The following is a 15,403-nucleotide window of genomic DNA, read 5'->3' on the forward strand; positions in this document are numbered from 1 at the left end:
TCAGTAGTTTATTGATGTTTCCCCTGAAACACCTCACCTAGATGTTACATATAAAGGAAGAATAAAAAAAAATCTTTATTCATGCATTGCCATAGAGACTATATTGATTGCCTCTGCTTTAAACACAAATAACCAAGAAGAGGGTGCCTCTCTAATAATCAATAATACAATATGTAACCTATCCTCATTAGTGGCAGGTGAGTGACTACTGTATAATACCATAGCCTGGTATATACCTAAGGTGTGTATAATTGCTCTCATGGTTCACAGCAAACACCGATCAGTTTCCATACTGTCCTTTGTAATCAGTTTACGAAGCTTCAGTACCCTTCATGGTTTGAAAGAATGTTAATCTTAAGAATATTTGATGCTTGTTTCTAAACTTTATTAGGTTATGCGAAATAAAGGTTTTTGAACCGAAAACTTTCATCACTGTTATGACATGTAATACATTCATATGTATCACAGTAATCTTCAGCATTTTTCTTATCAATTTATTCTATAAAAAACTTTAGTGTTGTTTCTGGTTTATTGTTATTTCAATTAATAATTCTTTCATTTCGTTAGCAGTTGGCGTTAGCAGTTCTGGCTATATCCATGGCAACCGTGGCGCTTGGCTTGGCTACAACTCGCCAGAGCAGTTGTCATCGGCTGAGTGAGAGTAACGCTCGTTGGTGCCATAGTGATCTGGGTGTTGGTGGAGTTAATTGGCCAGTTTGGTGTTGGAGACCAGCTTCGGTGGTCCTGGTGTCGTCAGGATGAACCCAGCAGCGGTGCCCACGCCCCTAGAGGATGTGCAGGGGGATGGGCGCTGGCTCAGCATGGTGGGTGCTCAGCAGGGCGGGGACCAGCAGCCTGGACACTGCCTCACCAGGATTGTCATAGTTTCATGACTGTGCTGTTGGCTTGCATGAGAAACTTTGTTATATTATGGATTTGGGTTGGAAGCAGTTTAGTTATAGGATTATGACATTATGATTTAAACAACATTCATGAGAGAGTCATTATAGGAGGTCATGGAACGTGTGACACAGCTTCAGCCAACTTTAGGCTGCATTCCTGGAGAACTGAACTGTTTCACTTCACACCGTCTAACATAAGTTTGCTCTAGAGCATCCATGAATACCAGACGTGGCAGTACTGTCCCTGATTATAGAGTTATGGTTAACTGCTCCTGATCTTCCCTGATCACCGTACACACCCACCCACACAAGCCCCAGTGCTGTCTCTGCTCTTAAGGACCCGAATAACAGCTCCATACCTTCCCTAATGACCATATACACTTACTCACACGAGTCGTAGTATCATGGTAGTACATCACTTTCCCTGGACATCCCACATACACAGTCATGAGTTATTCCTGCAGCACCATGTGGGCCAACATGGCCTTATATACACAAAAAAAAAGCAATATAGTTTTTACTTTCATTGACTTGACCAATATATATATATATATATATATATATATATATATATATATATATATATATAGATAGATAGATAGATAGATAGATATGTAGGTATACTTTTATTTCATTTTTCTTATTTTATGCTGCTTATAGAATATGGAAGGATACTATTGCGAATTTCTCAAAGTGCAGTCTCCCAGAGGTCTACCTTCACCAGACTGTATCGTTAGTCTTAATTTTCATGTGTATCCTTGTATTTTTTTTTCTAAATCATCATGCAAGAGTCTCTGATCTCGATATTTTTTTGATAATTTCTTTAAGTACTAATGTTTGTCTGGTATTTTAAATAAATGTCCTGGTAAGGTTTTCTGTGTTTTGGCCATTGTTAGTTTTTGCAAATTTTGTTGGAGTAATGTTTTAGCCTTTTGTGATAAAGTTATCAAACATTTTCCTATCATTAGGTCATTGAGCTGTCTATTGATAGTTTCAGAAATGTACACTCTCTCATTTTGTCTGTGCTTGCTTTCTTTTTTTTTATACTTCAACACATTCTTCATTAATTTTGGTACAGCAGTTTTTTTTCTGAAAACGAGGTTTTTCATTTTGGGTTGTTTTGTTGCCATTCTTTGTACACTTTCTGTTTCTCAGTATGACATCTTGTATGGGGACCCAAACCAAGTTGACATCCCCAAGGTAGGATCTAACTAAATTTTTTGCATAGCAGAATGAAAGTTTGCATTTCGAGCTACTGGAAAAGTCCATGTTTTAAAATATCCTTGCATAGTGCAGTGTCCTAGGTCACTCGTAAGGAAATTAGAAGAGAGAGACAACCATGTTTATATTTGTCTGTGTACATCACTTTCATCATATTTTTCCAACATAGTTATGAAAACCAAGTTTTTGTATAGTATAAGGAACAGGCTTTGCACTGATATAGGAATCATTCGTATGATCTCATTGTTGTACAGGCTTTCTTTGAATAGGAAATGATTAAATTTGGTATAAAAATTTCAGCATAACAGGTTCGTTAATCAAGCACGAGAAATGGAGCCTGATGTGGTGTTTGTGGGAGACTCATTAGTGGCAAACCTTCAGTCTACAGACCTCTGGGAGAAGTGGTTTGCTCCAATGCATAGTCTGAACTTTGGTATTGGGGGCGACCAAACACAGCATGTCCTTTGGCGACTTCGGAATGGAGAATTGGAGTATATAAAACCAAAGGTATGATTAAGACGCTTACGGTTGACTTTTAGCATCATCAGTATGTTGATGATGTACAAGAAGAATACCGTGTTTAACATAAAAGATTATGAATGTTTATTGTTTGATATATGTGTTGGAAGATTTGTATGTTAGTATTTCATTTTTGTAGAGACTAATTGGGAATGTACGGGAATTGATTATCTGGACCAAAAGTTTGAGATTTTTGTAACTGAGCCCACTTTCTTCAGTACTTCCTCAAAATGATATTTAGATTTTAACTAGTGCATGATTAGGTGCAATTTACAAAAAACAAAAAAATCAGAGAGCAGGTTTTATTATCTAATGAAGAATACATCAACTTAAATTTATATATGCATATATGCATTACATTTCAAAACACATATTCCCAACCATCTTTCCTTTTTTAAGTGTACAGCTCATCACTCTGTTTACTATTTGCATGAAGTCTGGGTATGCCATGCCCTGTAATTATGTCCTCAACTGTCATATTACCCACTCATGCATTCAGACCCCATGCCATGAGGATTCCATCTCATGCATCAAGATTGGCAAAGCACTAACTCAGCTCTTCTTAGAGAGCATCCATCTCTATACTCATGTTGCTATCAGTTACGTGATCTCTGACAGTCACGTATCTCTCACAATTTAGTTTTCTCACCCACACCACTCCAGAACTTCTCTCCTTATGCTTTTTAACATGATCTCACAACTTCATCTGAAATGCTACTTTCTCCTTTGCTAGCACTTCACACTTTATCTCTGGATATTTCCAGGCCAGTCTAACCCTTTCCCTTCAACTTAATTTCACTTGAAGCTAGTACACCCATGTTGCTCGTATCAGACATCTCCCAACACATTCCTTTATGAGTAAGGCTATTGTAATGACATAGATAATGAACTATCTTGCATGCATGAATCTGTTTTATTTGCATGTAACATTATCTTTGTAAAGGACCCTGTAAGGTATTAATATATTTAAGTAGATAGGATATTAAGTGGCAAAATCTGTCTTGTATCAAGTGGATGGCATATTGTACATGAGGACAATTACACGTTTGACCATCAGTAGTAAGGTGTTTATTTGGATTTAGAAAGGGAATCGGTGTGCTGTGTGTACAAATGCCTGCAGGTATAAATTTGAAGAAGACACCACATGTATATTATTTAGAGTTTTTTTTGTATAAAAAGATTGGAGACAATAAAAAGTTGGTTTGTGAGCATAGTCGAGTACATTATGTGCATGATTAGTTGGTCTTTAGTGGGTAGTTATGGTAGTAGCATATTAGAGTTACAGATGACATGGGTTGACAGATTACAAACAGTTTATGGTCTTAAAAGTTAGATAACATGTGTTGGTTATTATTTTACAGGCTGTTGTGGTGTTGGTGGGGACCAATAATCATGGTCATTCAGCTGGGGAAGTAGCTGGAGGTATCACAGAAATATGTCATACTATTCGAGAAAAGCAACCGCAAACATATATTATTGTTCTTGTAAGTATTGTCCTCTTTTTTTGTGTGTGTGTTTGTTTGTAATTTCAGGACAAAAATAAACAGACCCTTATCCAAATAGTGGTGATAACTATAAAATGATGAAGAAAGAGTTGTTTGTTTTACTTGATTATGGTGCCATTTCCATTATGTAAAGCAAGGTAGCAGCTCTGGAGTCCACTAGTTATGAAGACTCTATTGCCATGGCGATCCTCTTGAGGGAATTCTAGTTGGAAAAGGCATCAGATATATATATATATATATATATATATATATATATATATATATATATATATATATATATATGTATATATATATATATATATATATATATATATATATATATATATATATATATATATATATATATATATATATATATTTTTTTTTTTCATACTATTCACCATTTCCCGCATTAGCAAGGTAGCGTTAAGAACAGAGGACTGGGCCTTAGAGGGAATATCCTCACCTGGCCCCCTTCTCTGTTCCTTCTTTTGGAAAATTAAAAAAAAACGAGAGGGTAGGATTTCCAGCCCCCCGCTCCCTCCCCTTTTAGTCGCCTTCTACGACACGCAGGGAATACGTGGGAAGTATTCTTTCTCCCCTATCCCCATATATATATATATATATATATATATATATATATATATATATATATATACAGAATATATATATATGTACAGAATGGAAAAAGGTGAGAACAATGGAAGTAAGGGGAGTGGGGGAGGAATGGGATGTATTTAGGGAATCAGTGATGGATTGCGCAAAAGATGCTTGTGGCATGAGAAGAGTGGGAGGTGGGCTGTTTAGAAAGGGTAGTGAGTGGTGGGATGAAGAAGTAAGAGTATTAGTGAAAGAGAAGAGAGAGGCATTTGGACGATTTTTGCAGGGAAAAAATGCAATTGAGTGGGAGAAGTATAAAAGAAAGAGACAGGAGGTCAAGAGAAAGGTGCAAGAGGTGAAAAAAAGGGCAAATGAGAGTTGGGGTGAGAGACTATCAGTAAATTTTAGGGAGAATAAAAAGATGTTCTGGAAGGAGGTAAATAGGGTGCGTAAGACAAGGGAGCAAATGGGAACTTCAGTGAAGGGCGTAAATGGGGAGGTGATAACAAGTAGCGGTGATGTGAGAAGGAGATGGAATGAGTATTTTGAAGGTTTGTTGAATGTGTCTGATGACAGAGTGGCAGATATAGGGTGTTTTGGTCGAGGTGGTGTGCAAAGTGAGAGGGTTAGGGAAAATGATTTGGTAAACAGAGAAGAGGTAGTAAAAGCTTTGCGGAAGATGAAAGCCGGCAAGGCAGCAGGTTTGGATGGTATTGCAGTGGAATTTATTAAAAAAGGGGGTGACTGTATTGTTGACTGGTTGGTAAGGTTATTTAATGTATGTATGACTCATGGTGAGGTGCCTGAGGATTGGCGGAATGCATGCATAGTGCCATTGTACAAAGGCAAAGGGGATAAGAGTGAGTGCTCAAATTACAGAGGTATAAGTTTGTTGAGTATTCCTGGTAAATTATATGGGAGGGTATTGATTGAGAGGGTGAAGGCATGTACAGAGCATCAGATTGGGGAAGAACAGTGCGGTTTCAGAAGTGGTAGAGGATGTGTGGATCAGGTGTTTGCTTTGAAGAATGTATGTGAGAAATACTTAGAAAAGCAAATGGATTTGTATGTAGCATTTATGGATCTGGAGAAGGCATATGATAGAGTTGATAGAGATGCTCTGTGGAAGGTATTAAGAATATATGGTGTGGGAGGCAAGTTGTTAGAAGCAGTGAAAAGTTTTTATCGAGGATGTAAGGCATGTGTACGTGTAGGAAGAGAGGAAAGTGATTGGTTCTCAGTGAATGTAGGTTTGCGGCAGGGGTGTGTGATGTCTCCATGGTTGTTTAATTTGTTTATGGATGGGGTTGTAAAGGAGGTAAATGCAAGAGTCCTGGAAAGAGGGGCAAGTATGAAGTCTGTTGGGGATGAGAGAGCTTGGGAAGTGAGTCAATTGTTGTTCGCTGATGATACAGCGCTGGTGGCTGATTCATGTGAGAAACTGCAGAAGCTGGTGACTGAGTTTGGTAAAGTGTGTGGAAGAAGAAAGTTGAGAGTAAATGTGAATAAGAGCAAGGTTATTAGGTACAGTAGGGGTGAGGGTCAAGTCAATTGGGAGGTGAGTTTGAATGGAGAAAAACTGGAGGAAGTGAAGTGTTTTAGATATCTGGGAGTGGATCTGTCAGCGGATGGAACCGTGGAAGCGGAAGTGGATCATAGGGTGGGGGAGGGGGCGAAAATTTTGGGAGCCTTGAAAAATGTGTGGAAGTCGAGAACATTATCTCGGAAAGCAAAAATGGGTATGTTTGAGGGAATAGTGGTTCCAACAATGCTGTATGGTTGCGAGGCGTGGGCTATGGATAGAGATGTGCGCAGGAGGATGGATGTGCTGGAAATGAGATGTTTGAGGACAATGTGTGGTGTGAGGTGGTTTGATCGAGTAAGTAACGTAAGGGTAAGAGAGATGTGTGGAAATAAAAAGAGCGTGGTCGAGAGAGCAGAAGAGGGTGTTTTGAAATGGTTTGGGCACATGGAGAGAATGAGTGAGGAGAGATTGACCAAGAGGATATATGTGTCGGAGGTGGAGGGAACGAGGAGAAGAGGGAGACCAAATTGGAGGTGGAAAGATGGAGTGAAAAAGATTTTGTGTGATCGGGGCCTGAACATGCAGGAGGGTGAAAGGAGGGCAAGAAATAGAGTGAATTGGAGTCATGTGGTATACAGGGGTTGACGTGCTGTCAGTGGATTGAAGCAAGGCATGTGAAGCGTCTGGGGTAAACCATGGAAAGCTGTGTAGGTATGTATATTTGCGTGTCTGGACGTGTGTATGTACATGTGTATGGGGGGGGGGTTGGGCCATTTCTTTCGTCTGTTTCCTTGCGCTACCTCGCAAACGCGGGAGACAGCGACAAAGTATTAAAAAAAAAAAAAAAAAAAAAAAAAAAATATATATATATATATATATATATATATATATATATATATATATATATATATATAAGATAGATAGGCAGCATATCCATCTCATGGTTTGAAAAAATGGATGTTCTATTAATGAGCAGATTCTTATTTTAACAGTAACGTTAAATATCTTTATGGAAAGATGTTTATTTTGAGAGATTCTTAATGTGCAAAAGTATGTTTGTGTTTAAAAAAGTTTGAATTTTGTCAGAGTTTTTTCTCTTGGTGATTTGAAGTTTTTTGAAGAAATTATCTGGTTTGGCTACTGAAATGTTCTATGTGCTGAACACCAGATTTCAATTGTCATAAATTTTGGTAAAATGGTTGCTTTCTCAAATCTCTCACAGTAAGAGGTTTTGAGAACATATCAGTATATGATAGTACGATTAAAGAGGTTGGTAGCTGAGGAAGACAACTTTTCATAAGGGGAAATTGAGCTGAAGGAAGAGAAATAATGGAAGAATTCTTAGAATGGTTATATGTGAGGGAGGTATGTAAGGAAAGAGATAGGTGAAACACCTTTGCTGTGGCCACTGCCTTGATTGGAGTTCTTGTATGGAATGGGCATCAGAAATATAGATATAGACAGTTAATCTAAAGATAGGATTCTTACATAATCTAGGAGAATTAGTTAGTCTTGGTATCATGAAAATATTTCATATTTGACTGGATTTAGGGGTCCTGGGTTATATTCCCAGTCCTCTGTGGTGAAGTGGTCCTGATATTGTTTGTATAAAAATGATAGCTTGCTTAGTAACCTCTCAGGGTCCTCTCAGGTTTCTAGACTCCTGAGTATGACTGCAGAAACATACTGTAAGCTGAAAAGAAGTAGATTTCCCTAAACCCAAGACTTATTGGGTTACTTCAGCATGAAAAGGGCTTTACAAAAGAATGAAGAATGCAAAAGTTTATCTTGTCTAAAAAGACTACAGTGTCTTACTGACGTATTCTTTCATCTTGTGCATGAGGGACAATTTGATATGTTGAAGTAGTGTTTGTAATGCTTGAGGAATCACTGGTTTTCACAACTCAAACAATAAAGGGCAAATTGTACATGCTTAGGAAGTGATTGGGAGGGCAGTTGTATAGTGCTTATTGGATCATGAATGCATGTATTTATTTTGTCATTGTTTTGTGTGCTGTAGATATCTACTTGATTACACCTTATTTTTGAAGGTAGAACTTGTTTACCACCAAGCAAGTGCTCTATCAGATGTTTGTTGGATTGTTTCCATAGGGGAGGAAAGGTGGTATGCTGGTAAAAGGTGTTTGTGTGGACAATTGTGTGAAAGTGGTAAAGAATCACAGTAATATATTTTGCATAAACTGCCCTGCTAAGACTTTTATCAAATAGGGATACTTATTAAGTGGTTAAGATTGATTCGGAAAAATAGTACCTTAGTAGGTTGTACATTAGTTAATCAGTATTATGGGTTAAAATGTATTTGAATGAAGAAGACAGTTGGTTGCATGATTAGCATTTTATTTTATTGAAATTTTTATATTTCATATTCAGAAGAGGTTTACAGATCTTAGTTTTCATTGTATAAGAGAAGCATTGTCAGTTATGTGATTATTTTGAGTAAATTAGTCAGCTATGCTAGTAAGCTAATCTGATTTACATGTTATTAGGTTGCCTGTAGAGATGAAATATGAATTCTGATTTGTAACATTTTTTTGTAGACACTCTTGCCTCGAGGAGAAAAACCCAACCGCCTGCGTGAGAAGAACAGCCAAGTCAATGCTCTCATAAAGGAATCTGTGCGTCAAATTGATTTATGCCAGGTGAATCAGGGTAGATTTGCATTATCCTTGTAGTTTTTATACTTTGTTAAGATTTTCTGTCTCTGCTATATTTGTATTTTCAAACTATTAGAATTTTTGTGTGAATCTTTGTTGCTAATGAAGGTTGAGAGAAAATCATGGGAGTACAAGAAGGGATGGACAGATATAGTGAGTGCATTTTCATTGGGAATGAATGATGATGGTTCTGTGTAGTGCAGGCATTTTTTTGCTAATGAGGGAAATATAAATGATGCTAAGTCTCACTTGAGAAACCATGTTGGTGTGTAAAGTGAACATTAAATAACTAATGTAAAATGGAAGGGTTTGTTGCCTATACCACACTAGACATGGGTTATGGCTGTCACTTTCCACTGATTATGCACTTGATCCACCCCATTTGAATGGGAATGCAGTTAAAGAGTTCAGCCCCTTTAGCACATTCAAATCCATCAGCCTATCCTCTCCACATATTTGGTGTAGTACATAATCCAATGATGCCTGTTAACCTCCTCACTCAGGTAGTTAGTAGTTGGTAGGCAGCCGCTGACTAGGGAGGTATATTAATGGTACTACCTGCCTAGATATTGGAAGAGTTAGTGACGGCTACGTAGTGAGCCAGCACCTCGGCAGTTGTCAAATCACACTCCTCTGACCCAGATAGCTGTCCTTTCTTTGTGCCTCACTCACTTGTAGACTGCTGGCATTCTGTCCACAAACATAGTCTCTCCTTGTTACACATAAGACAACACTTAACTTGCACAACTCATTCTTCATAACTAGATTTTCCTGTGGTGAATGCTATGTGGTAGCCCTTCCTTTGGCAAAAGGTTTGGAGCAAATAGATAGAAGTAGTAGGCAGGAACATTAAAGAAGATTATTCAATAGAAACATTAGATTTACATGAGAAAGACAGACAAGAGGAGGGCTCATTGGCCCACAACCGGTTTGTCTGGTAGAAAAAAAAATGAACTTGACACGAAAATGTAATTCCGCCCAGCAGTTTTTAGATGAGGGCATTTGGTAGAAGTAGTAGGTTTGAATATCTGGCAGGAACATTAGGTAAACAAATTGGGTGGAAGAAGTCGGTGGGAACATTAGGCAGGAGCCTTTGGAAATGCTGCAGTGGAGTAGCCCTCTGCCAGTGTCCTGTTAAAGGTAAGATACTAAAGACTGTGAAGTGGCACTGGAGATCACTTGTTTTGGAGACTTTATCCATGGCCACCTTGAGGGAGTTCCTGAAGAGAACAGGCAGATAGATATAGGTAGATTTAGATATCTTGTCCCATCCTTACTCGCCTACATGTACTTATGTATGCATTGTTTTTTTAATCTATAGGTTCTTTACTGCAGTGATAGCCAAGAGGGGAAACTTGCATACGTGTAACCCTCAAAAGCCGTAGCAGACTTGCTAGACAATTATAGTTGTCCAGCAATGACTCGGACATTAGTGAGGTGCTGCTGTTTTGTAGTTTTTGGCTGTTAAGTTATTAGAATTATTTTTAGAATGTGGGATTTCGATTTCCTTGCTGTCATATGGTTTATCATAATAATTTATTTCTTTTTGCAGGTGGTTAATATTGAACGTGACCTGGTCTTAGGAGATGGAACCATAGATCATCGAGATATGTATGACTATTTGCATCTTACATCGCAGGGTTACCGACGTGCCTTTGAGCCAGTCTACATGCTTTTGACCAATTTACTGCATGAAAATGACACTTTACTCAATGATGCCACCCTTGCCTCCCCAGCATCAGATAATCCCCCAGTAGACAACAACCCAGGATCTTGTGCTGAGTAGCTTACGTATTGCACTGTATGGCTCCACTTTGCAGATCAACACCACTGCCCTGCTTTCTTGACAACCTTGACCATGACATCAGATGCTTGTAACACAACTGCTTCTTATTTTAGGCCCTGTGACAACACTGCTCTACACCTTAGCTTTATTTGCATTACTACCTATGAGACCTGCTTATGCAATAGTGTTCTCATTTGTGACATGACTAACAATAGGACCATTTTATAAATTTGCCATACAACCCCGTCTCTCATTTTATGCTAGGAGAGCTAAAGTGAAGGTCTCAAGCCTCAGGCAGCCTTGCTTAGAATTTATTATCATCAGGACTTGTACAGATCCTTGATTGTATCTTCTGATGTGAAAAACTGGCATTTTCCTCAGAATTTCCCATGATAATTACACATCATATGTGCTCCTTTTTTGCTATTGCTTACATTGTATCGCAAATATGACTGACCTCTTTTATCTCTGCTGATATTAGATTGATTGATATAACTTGTGAATCTCATAGCTATTTACTTTTGTGTTTAAGAAGCTGTGCTCTTGTGGACCAATATAAGATATTTATATTGAAAATTTCTATTTAATCATGTTCAGGACAAACATCAACCAAAGAGAAAACTAGAAATAATTCCTTCAATGAGGTGTATGTAACAGAAGCTTTCTGCCTACAGTGGTTATAACTAAAGACATTCTTGTACCCTATTAAAAGGTAACTAAGTATTTTTTGTAATTTTACGTATGCAATCCATGATGAACATGTTTGTCAGGGGTAATCTTAATAGGCCTTGGTGGGTGTAAAGCATTCATAAAATGGTTATGTGTATGCAACAGTTTGTGCAATATCATTTGGAATGAAGTTTAGTGATTGCAAATAATGGAACAGGTGTGGATTTTCTTCAATGCAAATCTACATTTAATAATTTTCAATTGTTGTGATGCTATTTTCTGTATTATACAGGAGGAGGTTGTATAGACAGTAAATTTCTGCTGATGAACAGGCAGGAGTTGAAAGTTGACTAGTGTGTTCAGATGTATTTGACAATCTCTGCTTTGTAAAAGTCAGGGTTGTTTATTTGTAACTTTGAAAATTTTACAACCAGTGACCAAATTGTGCAGAAATGACTTACAGATTTTACCCTGGGTAACTTCCAGTGTTATGAACACATACAGCTGAAGAGGCTCTACAAGAAGCAGCTTTTGCTAGGGGTTGTCAAGGTGCAACTAGGGGCGCCTGCACCAGGCTTGTGGTGAACAATGCATTCCTATAAACCAAAGTCTTGAACAGAGGGACTTGCAAAGCCTGTTCCTGTGATACATTTTAAGTGATTTATGTTTTCATTATTTAATTTTTTGTTATTAATGATATTGTTATTTTTACTTTACATTTTCTCCTTCCTTTTTATATATTGCACCTGTGCAGCTGCTTAATGTCTTAAGTGTATTTGACAGTACTGTGTGGTTCAGGTCTGTGCACACGTTTTAGCAGTATAAAAGTAATTTTCATGTAGTATTTGAATGAAGGAAATGTATGTGAATTGCTTTGTGTTCTGTATGCAGTGCAGCTAGTATTTTTTTATGACAGTATTTTGGCAGTTAACTATGGGGCATAATATTTGTGTTCATATAAGGTGCTGAATCTAGTCCCGGTGAATTAAATCGTGGTCCACCTAGTACTTGCACCCACAGACTGCTGTTAATGAATGAAGGAGCACTTGGTACAGTAGTTCCCAGGGTACACTCGGTATCATCACTTTGTTCAGTAGTGTTGTTAAACCTGGATCGTGTACTTTGTAATATTTCTCATTTAAGTATCAATCCTCTGGTAAATTTTGATGATAAATGTGTGTATTGGATTGATAATTATGTTAATAAGTTACTTCCTTGATAGTGACTGTGAAATAATTATTTTTGCAATGGCAGTAAATATAATAAGGTTTATTTTTGCAGTGATAACTTTCTTAAATCGTCTTAATGATATGTTCATAATGGATTTGGTAATGAAATTTACTTTTTTCATGCACTATTAAACATTAGTGCACCTTATAACAAAAATATATTAGTACACCATATAGGCTCCATCTGCTTTCATGAGTTTTGATGCTTCATGTGTCTTTATATACTTTCATGCAAAATGATAGGCCTTGTGATTTAGACTGAAAATTGGTTACATATAGACTTGTAATGTGGCACATTTCAATTATTGTGAGATGGTAGCAGGAGTTAAGATAATACATGTATAGCAAATCTCTTCATACCAGCTAAAACATGATTAATAATTATCTCATGTAACTGTTGTTGATGTTTTTTGCCAGTGATATTTGGGGTTGATACCCATTTTTAACAGCAAGCTATTAAATAAATATTCATAAAAATATTGGTTGTGTAGTGATCTTAAGGATGCAAGAGATTTTTTTTTTAAATTTGATGGCATTCATGCTGTTGTAAACTTTATAGATTAATTTTTTCATTGTTTACACAGTTGCTTATATGCTTAACATGGCTACAAGATAAGTTGTAGGTCCTTTCATTGTCGATAGAATGAAAGATACCAGCAAGTAGCCCTGTATTTTTACAAGGTGGGCTACCTGTCTTTCAATGATAATGTGGCCCACCAGTGTGTATTGATTCACTAACTGATACTCAACTTTCTTGCTTCCTTCAGTTTTCATTACCAAAGAAAATCTTGCAGATAAGTCTTTTTTGATTTCACACAACTGCTTTGTGAAGTGATGATTGTTATAACTATTGTGTCTCTGTAGTAGGAATATATTTCCATAGAAAATTATTGTTCTAAGTTTTAGAAAAGGGATGCTTGAAATTGAATGGAAAGAGGAAATACCTGAAGAACTGATCATTCTATTGAAATGTCTGTCATTTGTTTAGACTACTTTTACTGTTGAGGTTTTCATAGCCGTTTTTAAGAATCTCGTGTAATTTAGCGTAGCTTGAAGACAGACTCAAGGGGTTACATACCAAGTATGTCTGTAACACCCTATTGACATGTGGATATACAGCATATGTGTAAAACAAGGTTCACCTTCAGAGTTGCATTTAAGGAACAGATACCATCTTCATACATACTGTCACTGGAGATGGGTAGTTACAGATTAAGAACTAGGTTCATCAGCTTACAGTAACTGTTCAAGGTTGGGAATAAATCTCGATCATGTATTCATATTGAGCAGGTTAATGTTTTCTCTAGCAAGAGTAAAATTGTCAGAGCTATGAGAAAATTTTCAACTGTAAGTTTGAGATGAGCCTTCCACAGCATGCTGACTCCACGCTATATTTATAAAAAAAAAAGTGGCATTTTGTTAAAATATACCTGTTTTTAATATCTGTTGCCATTACACTGATCAAACATAGTTTGAAATGTTATTTGATGATTTCTGCATTCAGGGCGTACATTCCCCAAAGATAAACTATGGAAATGGAAGAGTGGTTCCTGAAAGGTAATGCATTTATTACAAGGTTTTGGTCATCCTGAAAAGTGCCTTCTTTTTAGATTGGTATTTGTTATGATGATTATATGTAAGCATTCAGTTATGTATTTGGTTGGTCTTTTTACTTCATGACATTCTTGTCATATTGATAGTGCAGCTCACACATCTTTTCCTATGTACAAAACTAAATTATTGTATGAGTGGAGATCGAAAGGTAAACGTTTTTTTTCTTTGAACTTGTGATGAGCCCCATGCTCAATCTGTTTTCCAAGATGTTTTCTGACAAATTTATTATTGTCATGTATTCCTAAAATATCTCATTTGTTTTTGTACTTGGTGTTGTCACAGGTCAGTATTTTCAGAGGAAACACAGTAGCTCCATGTGATATCTGTAGTCATCTGCTTATATAAATGTTAGACAAATGTCCTTTTTATTCACAAAATACGTAAACTCATAACTGTAATACATATACGAGGCATTAAGTGGATATCTTCTGCATAAGTTTAGCTTTATGGATTCTTTTGAATTTCTGAGCCACAATTTTTCTGAAGTATAACTACTGTGCTTGATAATGGAAAAGTGACATTGGTGGCAACACAGCAATGCTAACCTGCAAAGGCTCTTGTGCACGTGACTGTTTTATGTATAATTAAATTATTATATAGTTACCTTTTGTATTCTAACATTTCCTAAGATTTTTTTTTTAGTTTTATTAATCATTTGATAACCATTACTGAAATCAGGTTATCCACTTTTTTGGTATTTTGTGTGTTGCTCATTTGTGGCATGTATGTATTTTTGACTGGTATGATGTGTGCACCTCTTTGCTTGTTGTATGAGAAAGACTTTTGGCATACATAAAACTGTCATTTGCATGAGCAAATTTTCTTGTGAATGCATGTCCATATCTGTGAGAAAAGAGGTAGTGCCAGGAAACAAACGAAGAGACTCATCCACTCATATATACATACTTGTAAAAAAATTTTTTTTTACTTGATTGCTGTTTCCTATGTCAGTGAGATAGCACTAGGGAACCTGAAGAATGACCCATCCACTCATATACATGTAAACGCACATACACGTACACATACATATCAACGTATACATACATATGCATATATACACATGTACATATTCATGATTGCCTTCATCCATTCCCAGCGCCACTCCGCCTTACAGGAAACAGCATCACCACCCCCTGCATCAGCAAGGTAGCACCAGGAAACAGACGAAAAAAGCCACAT

General features: G+C 37.0%; 1 protein-coding gene across 1 annotated transcript; it reads left to right on the forward strand.

The window, feature by feature from the left end:
- Positions 1-614: 614 nt before the first annotated feature.
- Positions 615-14,827, forward strand: Paf-AHalpha (Platelet-activating factor acetylhydrolase alpha). The gene is made up of 5 exons (XM_071669362.1): positions 615-824; positions 2,424-2,630; positions 4,004-4,126; positions 8,810-8,911; positions 10,479-14,827. The coding sequence occupies exons 1-5, from the start codon at positions 759-761 to the stop codon at positions 10,710-10,712; spliced, it is 732 nt and encodes a 243-aa protein (XP_071525463.1). The 5' UTR covers positions 615-758; the 3' UTR covers positions 10,713-14,827.
- Positions 14,828-15,403: the final 576 nt, after the last annotated feature.

This window comes from Panulirus ornatus, chromosome 14 (genome assembly GCF_036320965.1).
Source record: "Panulirus ornatus isolate Po-2019 chromosome 14, ASM3632096v1, whole genome shotgun sequence".
Lineage (NCBI taxonomy): Eukaryota > Metazoa > Arthropoda > Malacostraca > Decapoda > Palinuridae > Panulirus > Panulirus ornatus.